Source organism: Helicoverpa zea, chromosome 14 (genome assembly GCF_022581195.2).
Source record: "Helicoverpa zea isolate HzStark_Cry1AcR chromosome 14, ilHelZeax1.1, whole genome shotgun sequence".
Taxonomy (NCBI): Eukaryota; Metazoa; Arthropoda; class Insecta; order Lepidoptera; family Noctuidae; genus Helicoverpa; species Helicoverpa zea.
The window spans coordinates 6,160,174-6,173,698 of NC_061465.1; the positions used below are offsets into that span (position 1 = coordinate 6,160,174).

Genomic DNA, 13,525 nt, shown 5'->3' on the forward strand with positions numbered 1-13,525 from the left:
ATTCCTATCAGTGTGTTCCATTTTTCTCCTAGGAAAAATTGGTCACCGTATGGTACGTAGGCGGGGCGGGTGATCAGTATTGTTACGGTTGTCTACGTCCAGCATATCAATAACAATGTAAATGATGCAGCACTTTAGGCAGTCGATCATAATGACTCGACTAATTTTATAATCGATACATGCAACGGAACAATAGTCTCTTTTTAGCGCAGCACTATAAATGTCAAAGAACTGAAAAATACAATTTACACTTTGTTGATTTTACGGTGCAATAATATTAAATTAATAATTTAGCGCAATGCACAAGACTATTTTGAATTATAAATGTAATTAATTGCATTGTCTAGTATTTGTTTCGAATTTGTGGTTTAGGGACAGGTGTGAAATATAATTAAATAGCTGCCTTGTGCATGATATGGGTGTATAGTTTTTATCTTTGTGGTATTCCCATTTGAAACTGATTATAAAAATGCACGAAGCATACGAAATATCCCACTTGCTCAATGCAGCTGTACAAATTGAAGCTATAGCTGCTTATGGTAAGTTGGTATAATGAATATAAATGAAAATCTACCAAATGATTACTAAAAGGCAATTTGACTCATCTATCTAGCTGTTTCTCAAGCTAGGTTGGGGTTGCCCTATAGCCTTAACCAGGCAACCCTCTTGTAAGACTGATTTTCAGACTTTCTGGCTTAAAACTGCCAGGCATTTGGTAACAACATAAAATACATTGACCGAGGGGTGAACAAGTATCATACTTCAATCAACTGCAAAAAATAATAGAGGTAGTGTGAAGAACACTCCCTGCATTTACTGAATTACATCTGAATTATTATAATCTTGGAGATTCTTGTATAGATTAATTTAATTTAATAAAAAGTGTATACTAATGTGTTTTGTTTCACCATTATAGAAAATAATTTGCTACTGGGTACAAGACAAGGCCATGTATTGATGTACTCACTGTCTCAAACAAATGGGAACCAAAAATATGAGTTGCAACTCCTCCGATACTGTAAGAACTTTAGTAAGAAACCTATACAACAAATTGAAGTAATTCCTGGTAAGTTACGTGTTCAATATTCATTTTTTAAAGTCCAAAAACAAATATTCTGAACAGATAATTTGATCATTTGTGTAATATGCTATATGATCCCTTACTAATCATATAAATATGTATGTGTAATATAATTTTGTATGTTTCAGAAAAAAACTTGCTATTATGCCTAACTGACAGCGTCCTCTCTATACACAATATAAACGGAGTTAATTTCCCATTGGTTACAACGTTAGATCAAACTAAAGGTGCTTCTCTATTTGCATTAGATAACAAGGTGAGCTCTTACTTACTTATCAATTGACTTAAGGAAAGATCAAAGATGGAAAACCATTGATTCTTCAAAACCCATATCAAGTCATCTTAATTGATTGCCTTTCCAAATTTTTCCAACTAGCAATGAAATCTAACTTAGTGTGACAACTGGATGAGTAAAACAATTCTAATAAGAATTTATATATTTTTCAGCCAACCACATCAATGACCGGGGAACCTAATTCAGTAGATCGTCTCTGTGTGGCCGTTAGAAGAAAACTGCAGTTGTACTGTGGCAAGAATGGAGAATTTAAAAAACATCTGTTTGACTTCACCATCCCTGATGTTCCGAGGGTCATGGCTTGGGGCCAGCAATATGTGTGCGTTGGATTCAAAGCTGAATATGTGTTGTATGATGTAGGTGATCAAGTTGATAATGATTTGCTTGCCCTTTAAGACTTGAGGTCTAAAGGAATATCTGTGGCAGAAAATAAAATGTGATGAATACCTCCCTCAAATTCCAATTCATTTGTTTGTTGAGACACTGCACCTGTGATTTGACACCACTTTGAGGACAGATTTTTCAATCACCATTAGTTAACTTAATATCTTAGGAATAAATATAGCAGTTTGACATATTTTTACAAAAACCATCAAAACCTCAACATATTCTTCAGATAAAAGTTATCTGGAGATTAAAAAAATATAATACAATTCATTCCATTTTTAGCTCTCATCGGGAAATCCAGAAGAATTATTCCCAACCAGCAGTTCAAAATCTCTTGAGCCCACAATAGCCAAATATTCCGAAACATCATTTCTACTTGGACGCGATCAAACTTCGGTACTGGTGGAGGAGGCTAAAAATATAGATATAAAGAAAACAGTTAAATGGTCTGAAGCTCCTATTGCAGTTGGTAAGACAATTTTACCTAACTACTTTAATTGTAAATGAAACTGAGATATATAAACTGTCCATCTTTTTTTGGAGGTACCTATACTAATAATTATTTAATTTCCAATCATTTTCTTGTTGAAAATTCGTTCCTATTCTCAAACTTTCAGGATCAATTTAGTCAATGCTGTAATTTTGTTTTCAGTGTGGGACGAGCCATATGTGTTAGGTTTGTTATCAGACCAAGTAATTGTACAGACAGTGGAGCCTTACCTCTTCATCCAAACATTACCTGAACTGAACAAAGCAAGACTGATGTATAGGTTAGTATCACTGATTTCAGATAAAAGTCAAAGTCAATTCATTTATTTCATTTAGGCTTTTATAAGTACTTATGAACAACAAACATATAAATAAGTTTGATTCTAGTTGCTCAATCGAAAGTAGCTTCCCATGGAGAAGATCGGGCAAGAAACTCCATGGGTACTCTTTTAATTAACAATAACGGCAAAAGGTATATGCGGTTTTATAAATAATGGTACGGAACCCTTCGTGCGCGAGTCCGACTGGCACTTGACCGGTTTTTATTCTTACTCCTGTTATTTTTTTTAGATGTAAGCGAGGACTGATATACGTGGCTTCAGTGGGTCAGGTGTGGTGCCTCAGTTCCGTTGACGTCACAAAGCAGAGGCAGCAACTATTGAAAGACAAACATTTCCAAATTGCCATAGAGTTAACGGTAAGCCTAGTTTTACAACAATTTATTCAGTAGAACATAGTGTGGTAGTTAATTGACCAATCGCTATTTCACAGTCAATTAGGTCCAAAGGGAAATCTTATATCAGTTTAGAGGATCACCCATTATAGTTCGGCCATTCAGAGAATGCGTTCCTGACACGTCGCGATTGAACTGACGACGTAACTTTGCAATGGCGTTGCAGTTACGATAAAAATATTTTTGCTGGTTGTTTACCGTTTTAACAATTGAGGAGCATTAAAACAACATTATTATATCAATAATCAATGAATGTAGTTACGTCGTCAGTTCAATCGCGACGTGTCAGGAACGCATTCTCTGAATGGCCGAACTATAATAATTAACGTTGTTCCATTCTGAGTAAGTAGTCCACGTACACTTTCAGATCCATTCAGCTTAGGTTCATAATTTTGTAAGATATGCGGTATGTACTAGGTTCGGTATATTCAGTCTGCGGTAGGTATCTTCACCATATTAGATCATTTAATAACAAACATTTGTTTTCCTTGAATGTAAGTAAATGTTATAGCTTGTTGTATAATAAGAAAAGTATCACCCGTTGGTGTATACTGTAGGTTGCAGTGATAACAAAGCATATTGGGACATGACAGGAAAAATAATGTGAACAAATATATTTATTTTCCTGGACCCATGTTATTTACAGTTTTCTATCAATAAACGTTTAGTATTTAACTGTGTTCATTTGAGGTGTTTCTATCGTTTTGTGATCTGTGTGTGGCTAGTCAAATCAAATACAAACTTTAATTTCAATAATTATCGTATTACATGTGTTTGTAATTTTTTTAGAGTGGCTTTTTTAATAAATTGGGCTAACCATATTTTTCAAGAGACATTGAATGAAAAATAGTGGTAAAAGTGTAGGTCTAGATTTATTTCCAATTCGATTACAATTAAATCTCCGTGGTTTTGGGTTTATACGTGGGGTAAATAAATAGGGATTATAATGGCGTTTTGCAGACATGCCTAAATATTTATTTATATCCTTGTAACTTGAAACTAACGATCTTTAGTTTGACTGCTATAAGCTATAGGAATTTTAAGCGCCTCGTTAAAAGATATAAATTAATAATATTTTTGGTTTTTAATATAAACGGCAATTTATCTCGAGTGACGTATTTTATACTGTCAACACACCATGCATGCTCATTAGTAACATTATGTAGTAATTAATTAGTAAATGAGGAAAAACGCCAGATTTATTGCAAAAAGTTGTTAGTGGATACAAACATGGTTTAGCAATCGAACGCACTTTTGTATTTGTAATTTCCATATACACTTATGTAATTTCAAATCATTTATAGTGTAAAATTCTAAAATGTTTCGCACCAAAATCAAAAAGCGGGAAGCTCAAATTATTAAAATCTTAAATGTAAGTTGAATGCATATTTATATGATAGTTTATTGTATTTGATTTTTCTAGCCTTAAAGTTCAGTGCTGTAATAATGCCATTTACAATAAGAGACCGTGTTCAAACTATTGGGCTTTTAATTGGAGTAAGTAGAGTAGCATAGTAGGTACTCTAGCGTTATGGAAACGCAGAAATAATAAGTACTTCAATTTTCTAGTGTGCACTGCCTCCTGTACTATTTTATTGTACTATATTGTTTTGTCCATGTATTTAGGAAATACCCTAATATTATGTATTTGCAGTAAAAATCTTGATTCAATGTGTATAGTAGTCTTAATATAGGTACACATAGAAATAAGATTTTAACAGGTCATGAAAATATTTTTTTCATCTTGAACAATTCAGCACCCTATCATTCAAATTCATCATCATCATCATCATCATCATCAGCCTATCGCAGTCCACTGCTGGACATAGGCCTCTCCAAGTGCACGCCACTGAGATCGATTTTCGGCTTCTCGCATCCAGCTCCTGCCAGCCGTCTTGCGCAAGTCATCACTCCACCGTGCCTGAGGACGTCCTACACTACGTTTGTCAAATTAACATACCTATAATTTCAACAGAGCCTCTCAGACTGCACACCCGAAGAGAAAGAACAAAAGATACATTCCATTCAAGTACTTTACGCACTCGAGCTATTTGACAACAAGGAATATTCACAGTCCATGAAAGAGTTCTTCAAATTAAAAACCGACCCTGCTGACGTCATCAAACTGTTCCCCGAACTAGACTGTAAAAGTGAGGACAAAGAGAAAAAGAAATTGACCGGGAAAGACCTGGAAAATGCTCTGAATGCCTTGATAATGTACTTGAAGGAGCTGAGGGCTAATATAGGAGTAAGTCCTGGGCCGGATGAGGCGACCAATCAGAGGAATGTGACGCAGCAGTTGGAGTTGATTGATACTACTTTATTGAAGTGCTACTTACAGGTACATTAATATTGCATTTATTTTTCTAATTTTAAATCCTACTAATATCCTTCTTCCTGCTATGCTACTAATATTATAAGTTTGAAAGTTTGTGAGAATGTATGGATGTATGTTTGTTATTATTTCACGCAAAAACGGCTAGACCGATCTGGTAGAAATTTGATATGTAGATACACCCTGGATTAACACATAGGCTATTTTTTATCAACACACCAAGCGGGTGAAGCCGCTGGCGGAAGCTAGTATGCAATAAAGCCCGTTTGTTTTTGTTTTGGTAAACTATGACGTTTTTATAAACATTATTATAGTTTTCGTATTTAACAACAAGGACAAAAAGGACCTTTTTGACTGTAATATTTTGTTCAGGTAAACGATGCTTTAGTAGCACCACTTCTTCGTACCAACAACTGTCGTTTAGAAGAAGCAGAGAGGATGTTACTACAGCATGGGAAACACAGCGAACTAATAATATTGTACCAAACGAAAGGGCAGCATATGAAAGCGCTTCAGCTGCTTAGAGAACAGGCTAAGGAACCTGATTCCAGTTTAGAAGGGTATCAAGGAACGAAGAATTATTTACAACAACTTGGTATGTATTGATACCTTTTTTTTTACTCATCAAATAACAAATGACATCATCATCATCAAATCATCAAATGACCCCTCCCGCTGTGGGTTAGCAGCGGTGAGGGAGTGTCAGACTTTTACTGACTAAGAACCGTCGTGTTCCGTCATAGGCCTTTTATGTACCAGGGCCGCGGTATCTCTTTAGAACAACCCGCAGATGTATCGATACCTCTGATTTATTGTTCTTTAATTCTTAATACACGTGATTATACAGTTGATTCACATTTTTGTTCACAATTTCTTCGCAGCAAAAATACATGGAAAGTGGTGAAGGGCGGGCGTTTTGGGGGCTGTCTTTTGTAAACTTGACATTCTAAAAGCTAATTTTCAGCCGACTTTGAATAAATTACTTTTTATTTATCTTTATACTACGATTTATTATATTTCCAGGTGCTGAACACATAAACCTAATTTTCAAGTTCTCCGACTGGATTTTAAAAGAACATCCAGAGAAAGGCTTGAAGATATTCACAGAAGACAAAGTAGAAGTAGAAAACTTACCCCGTCCAAAGATATTAGATTTTCTTCTTAGAGAACACGAATCTCTGGTTATACCATACTTAGAACACGTCATTCATACTTGGAATGACACAAACTCATTGTTTCACGACGCCTTAATTAATATGTACAGAGAGAAAATTACGGATAAAAAGGCGAATTTAATAGATGCAGAAGTGCAACATATAAAGTCGAAATTAATAGCTTTTCTAGAAAAGTCTGCACATTATACTCCGGAGAGAGTGGTGGTACATTTCCCTACCGACAGCTTGTTTGAGGAAAGAGCTATTATTTACGGTAAATTGGGACGACATGAGCAAGCGTTAGCTATATACGTACTGATATTAGGTAAGTGTGGTACATATTAGGAGATTTTTTTCCCTGATATGCACAATTTAATTTCATGTCAATTTGCAGTTTTTGATAACTTTTAACTGCCAGATTATTTTATCACATTTAATTCCCGAAATGCAGCAGATTTACTGACGAACCTCCATCTGAAATTAACAGATCAAACATACAAAACAGATAATACATTGTTTACTCTACATAACTATGCTTTATCTATACATTCTTAACTCTACAGGCGACGTGGAACGAGCGATACGCTACTGCGAGAACATAAGCGCGACTCCAAACGACAAAAACCAAGATGTCTACGTAATTCTGATGCGAATTCTGATGAACCCGAAACAGGACAATGCTCTTAGCGATAATCCCTTAGCCAATGTGCCGAGACATCCGAAAACTGCGGTACCGGACTTGGATACAGCGCTGAATATATTGGAGAAACATGCTGACAAGATATCGCCTTTGAAGGTTAGTTTTGAATTTAGAAAAGGACTAGTGTGTTCTTTTGACGATTTCTGTCACTCTGAACTGCCAGACATTTAAATAAGTCAGAAGGAGGTCAAAGAGTTTTTATGTAGAAGTAGCTTTATTACAAAAATATATGATATGATACCACTGACCTCTATATTTACACACTGGACCGGCTGTTCCGTACGTTTGACAGCAATTTTTTTGTGCCCATTTGAAGCGCCAATATCGTCTAAGCGAGTGTCCACAGAACTAATTTTGACGTATAATTTCAAATGGCTGTGAGAGACGTGTTTGTTCATTGGTTCACTGTAAAATAATTTTAGTACCACGAACACTCGCTACGTCTAACAGCGCCAAAATGGCGATTATCAAACGGGCACAAAAGCACGTTGACAACAGCCTGTCCAGTGGTAAATATAGAGGTCAGTGTATGATACAGACAAGAATGACAGTATTTTATTGGGTTTAATTCATAATTTTTGTTATGGTGCTTGTTACCACAGACACAAGAAGTTTTAGATACTACACACCTTTCTAAACAACGTGTTAAACAAGTCTTGCTTGAACTATCAGAAACAAGTCTGACAAACTGTTGTTTCTCATTTCAGGCTCTTTCAGTATTGCCTGACTCGGTCCCGCTGAGTCGCCTCAAACATTTCCTGGAGAGCGCTTTAGACGGACAGCTCACGCTAAAGAGACGCATGCAAGTTCTCAAAGGATTGTTGTATGCTGAACATATGCAGGTAAGATTTCATTTAATTATATTTACATACACAGGTTAGAATTTCATTTTATATAACGTTGTCCTGTTTGCAATATGAATATTTTTTTTATTTCTATATAAATTCTGTTACTGTTACTGTTACAGCCACATTTTTTTTTATCATCCCACTGCTGGGCACAGGCCTCCTCTCACACGGAGAAGGATTGAGCGTTAATCACCACGCTTGCTCAATGCGGGTTGGTGATTACAGACTTTATAGTCCAGGTTTCCTCAAGATGTTTTCCTTCACCTTTATATCGGCCATTGGTGTCTAAGATATACTTAGAAAGTACATACAAACTTAGAAAAATTCTATAATAAATTCTATAATAGATAACATATATATATATATATATATATTCTATAATAAATTCTATAATATTTAGAATTTATATAAATTCTATAATATAAATTCTATCCTATATAAATTCAGGTCTAATCTAGTTTTTTTTTAATTTATCTGGCAATTTGTACCTTAAACCCTGGCATGATAGCGTTTTTGGTGGCTAGTTGTTTCGTGCGGTTTCGCCCTCTACCCGAGTATATTTCGCGAATCCGGATAAAGTTCTCGAAAATGCGGGGAAATCAAATCAGAATAGTAATCCCTGATAGCCGCGCAAACCAACGAAAGAAACACACAAGTTTTATAATATTATATAGTAAAGATTTATGTAACAATTATTTTGCTTTATTTTCAGGTGCAAGAACTGAAACAGTTCCACGAGTCGAAGAGCGTAATTATAAACGAATACAACGTATGTCCTGTTTGTAAGAAACGTTTCGGCAACCAGAGCGCTTTCGTCCGATACCCCAATGGTGATATCGTACATTTTAGCTGTAGAGTTGATAAGTAAAAAGTAGATATATAAATCTATGAAATATATTTTTTCTGTATTTAGCGCTCAAGTTATATTTAATTGTGTTGAAAAGCAAAATTCAACCTTATTTCTGAGTTTGGATGAAGTTTATCTATGGATCAAATATTAAATAAAATAAAAATACGGTCTTTGAATAAGGAACATCATTGGATTCGAAAAGTATTCGATTTAAATCATTGACTTATAACTATAGGGACAGGAAATGTCTATGAAAAAAACGTGCATACTGCAGAAACTAAAATGGCTGCCGTTACTAGGGTTGTACCGCTACCGGATTCAACAAATATCGATATTGTATTCTAGTTAGAAGTACGTACGAGTCTTACTGGGTGCATAAAAATAACCGAGTATAAATAATTTCTTCGTCATAGAACTAACTATCACATTAACTTCACTGATACTAATAACCTCAACAACATCAACCAAATGGGAGGAGTCATTTCAGTAGGGTGATACCTTTAAAAAAAAAGCACAGGCAAAGTAATTATTTATTATTTCAAATAGCCCTATGAAAGTTCTTTCACGACAGACTAGTTGCAGGGTGCCAAAGATTCGGTCTTATGAAGAAGAATCCGCAAGAAACGCCATAAGTAGATACTCTCTTAAAAAAAAATACAATAATTAAAAATCGTTTTCAAGCTATTCATGAGAAAGTTATATAATGCAAATGGAGCTAATTATGTATTAATCGATTGTACAAAACAATTTTAGTACTAAGAAAAAAATATTTATACAATTCGAAACCTATATTCGGTAACTAAGTTCTGAAGCAAATATTGCAACTTGCATTCCGATTTGCTCGTCTGTGCGGAAGCACTGCCGTGCCCGTGGTCGCCGTAGAAGCATCATGTGAAGATAAAAAGGCAAAACATATTATTTTCAATAAAATATGTCTTTAAAATCCTGAATTTTATAATACGCCTTTTTAATCAAAATGTTTTTAACTGCATTTTAAAACTTTTTATCTGTAAAATGAAGGATGTATATATAAAAACATAAACTATTCCCTAAAAATATACACATATATTCGGAACGCAACTAAAACCGCGAGGAAAAGCTAGTATTTAACTAAAAAACAAAATAAAGATGTTTTATTGAAAATAATACACAACTCTGAGGGCTCAGTGTCTTAGGTTAAAATTTGTAAAAGCACACTTATTAAGTGGATAATATATCGATACTATTATGACAACTGCACAGCACTATGCCAATATGACATGTTATTGTAAACAACATTTATTTCTAAATATAGGTTTTTATACAGAAATAAACCAAAATATAAGTACTTTCACCATCAATTCATGTTCCCATACATATTTTTTATCCAATGTGAATTATTTTATGTAGTTTCTAGCAAAAATAGGTTCCTAACCTGTGTAACGACAATCCAGCTTGATTTTGGTGCTTCCTAGCACCACACTTCACAATACAACACATAGGCATATTCGTTGATTATTTCACTATTGAAATAGTAAAGTCTTAAAAGTAAACTCGAGTGATTTTCTATAAAATAGCAAAAATAAGTCACGAAGAGCACCTATTTGACAGCACAACTACCATGACATATATGGCCAGATATGGCACGCACCTACAAACCGGAGGATTTCAAAAGTAAAATGTCACCATTTTACGCAATCACAAAAATATTGTTGTCCCTGTTTTCAAATACACTTATCTGCTTAGAAAGAGTGAGACAGAACTATGTTGCATAGTTTGTTTCATATTTATATAACTATAGATACGTCTATAACAACACGGCGTCTCCTTATAATTCTAAGCTCGATGATTTAAATTCGAACTCGAGTTCCATTAGGTACAGAAATAAGGTTGTATAGTTTCCGCGGCAGGCAGTTCTCGTTACTAGTAGCCTCTTTCAAACAGAGGATTATTTTATGAAGGTTTTATTTTCATTTATCACAGTAGTTACCGCAAGTTAATAGACTTGTAGTTAACGCATATCTTTTGCTACAATTGGCTCTTATTTTATGTTTGGCTGTGATTTTATTTAGACCCAGAAAAACAATTATTGTCTACAATATTTGAAAATCTCAAAGGCAAATAATATTCCTACTACCTACATTATTATGTAATGAAGAAAATGCTAATAGTTAGTCAATCTAATTTTCCTTACTTCTATAGTGAATGTGCTTATTCATAAGCAAAGTTTAGCTAAATATGTACAGCTATTTCAAAGAAAAGTGTTAAGAATCATTGTACAGTAATGTAATATAAATGTTAACATGTATTGTATCTATATTTTAACCATTGTATTATTAGCTCATGTATAAACATATTATAATATAAACATTTTTATGGAACAATTTTTGTCTGATTTGCTCCCATTTAGATTATTCATAAGTTCACCCAAAATATGTGATCGAGGTTACAGTATAGCTTAGCTTACATCACTGTAGCATATGCAAATACATAATGATAATATCAGGGGGATGTGCAACAAAATGTCATATCTGATACTGACATGAATTATCACAAGGGGACAGACCTCTTCTCATTCCTCAAAGAGAGTCAGCAAACCCCAGCGGGGCCCACCAGGGCCAAGGCCTACCGAGGCTGCAGAGTTGTTCGAAAGAGTTACCGCGGCCCTCATACAAGGGCTTAAGAAGGAACATGATGGGTTTTAGTCTCACTCATATTTCACTCTTTAGCCATTAAAGCCCATGGCTGAATATCGCTTTCATTTGTACCTCAATCAAGTAAAGCTTGAATTCATTATCTCGGCGTTCATCAGCGTATTACCTTCCACTGCTGAAGGTAACTAGATCTCCACCAACGCACACAAGCTATCAGTCTTGGGAGCCCACCTCTTTCTGGTCAGACGTTACTAAACATCGTGTAGAAAGGCGTCCTAAGCCCACTCTACAAGACATCTGCTTTAATTAGAACGTAACATTTTCGTTACCAATTGTTCAATGTTCCTTCCAGTGATCCTACCTTCTAACCGTCTCGAGCAACAGTTTTTTTTATAATGACTCATTGTCATTGTGGCTTGTATTTCGAAATAGCTCGATTGTCGAAGTTGTGTCGTGTCGATAGCGGTGAGCGACACTAAAATTAGACCGTCGAGGGTACCAGTATGAAAATGAGCTACTTTGACGTATCGACGTAGCGAACCGCCTACTGCGTTTGCGCTTCTCATTGACATAGAGTTATCAAAATTATGTTATCATTACGGTTATCTTGCGTAATTAACCAGTACCTATACGAATGAAGATTAAAATGTAATATGGTCTTTTAATTTGTGCCTTGAAAAATACTAGATTAATTGCGGTATAAATATATTTCCATTAAGTAGTAGATATGATATCGATCGATCTAGGTATCTACCCCTTAATAAGAATTTCCGAAGCACTAAAAAGCAGTGTAAACATTTTTAATCAATTATGATAACGTTTACATACATTATCATCTACAAATGTTACGATGATAATTCTATTTAACTACTGGTTCGTAGTTTGCTATTCCAGTAATCAATCAAACTGCCTAATTAGGAACATAAGGCACGTAGTGAGCCATATGGGCATGGCAATTACCAGTTAGTTAACAGTACATCTAAGTACTGATAAACTGGTCGGTGGTATCTACATGCTGACAAAAAATATCGGGAAGCCCGCTGTGACGTCACACGAATTTAATCGTCACGTTATTCCTACATGTAGCAAATACTGGTACCTACTAGTCTGTAGAAGCTAAGATACGCTAGTCTCTAATCCGGAACTATGGGTAGATCGACACTGGCGAGCCACAGCTGCTTTTGACCATGTGACATTGAACTTATAAATTGACATGAATAATTACGTATGTATGAGTAATGTAGTAAATAATCAGTGTAGGTATATAGTGTGTATGTGTGAGTGGCACCGCACGCGGCGGCGATGACGCGCGGTGACGCAACGTCGTCGGCGCCGGAGAACGTGTGCGCCTACTCGCGTCGCATTGCCGCTCGCCTCTGTGGCCCAATGGATAAGGCATCGGCCTCCTAAGCCGAGGATTGTGGGTTCGAGTCCCACCAGAGGTACACAACCGCCTTTTTGTAAGATTCATCGTTTGTGTAAATAATAATTAGGTATGTCAAACAAAAGCGCCGGTCTTTGAGAAGCTTACGTTAAAACTACGTTAGTTACTTTCTTAGGATTTGTTTGGTTGGAAAATGAAACTTTTCCTACTATTTTTTAGTTTCCATTTCAGATTTTTCTCTACAGGCGTTACCATAGAAATACCTATATTTTTAATTACATATTTTATGATTGAGAAAATTTGATTTAGCAATGAGGCGGATCTAAATATTTCGTTAGATATCTGTTCCATGTAGAGGTAAACAGCATGTTTCGACGTGCACAGGTTCTAGATAAGCCACTATTTTCGTTGCGTATTTATCAAGTCTTAGTTCGTCACCTGTCATTCCAGGATTTCATAACGAACGGTGACAATGGCACGTTCTGGCCGCACATAACATCTGACACAGATAAAACTATCTAATACCTACAGCACAGGCATCGGTGTGGGTTGCTGTAGTGTGCGCCTATTATAAAAGTCCCATATCGCGGGGGAAAGCTGTTAGATATGATAACGATACAATTTTATTGATAAGGA

At 35.4% G+C, this 13,525-nt stretch overlaps 1 protein-coding gene and 1 non-coding gene across 2 annotated transcripts; both read left to right on the forward strand.

Moving 5' to 3' along the window:
• The first annotated feature begins 205 nt into the window (after positions 1 to 205).
• On the forward strand, positions 206 to 11,235 carry LOC124636250 (vam6/Vps39-like protein). The gene is made up of 14 exons (XM_047172239.1): positions 206 to 539; positions 917 to 1,066; positions 1,210 to 1,337; positions 1,529 to 1,732; positions 2,046 to 2,232; positions 2,416 to 2,533; positions 2,823 to 2,949; positions 4,961 to 5,326; positions 5,693 to 5,915; positions 6,344 to 6,799; positions 7,038 to 7,270; positions 7,882 to 8,016; positions 8,735 to 9,086; positions 10,706 to 11,235. The coding sequence occupies exons 1-13, from the start codon at positions 470 to 472 to the stop codon at positions 8,888 to 8,890; spliced, it is 2,553 nt and encodes an 850-aa protein (XP_047028195.1). The 5' UTR covers positions 206 to 469; the 3' UTR covers positions 8,891 to 9,086; positions 10,706 to 11,235.
• A 1,642-nt stretch (positions 11,236 to 12,877) lies between these two features.
• Trnar-ccu lies at positions 12,878 to 12,950 on the forward strand. The gene has a single exon. It is a non-coding gene; the product is annotated as a tRNA-Arg (tRNA).
• The last annotated feature ends 575 nt before the right edge of the window (positions 12,951 to 13,525 follow it).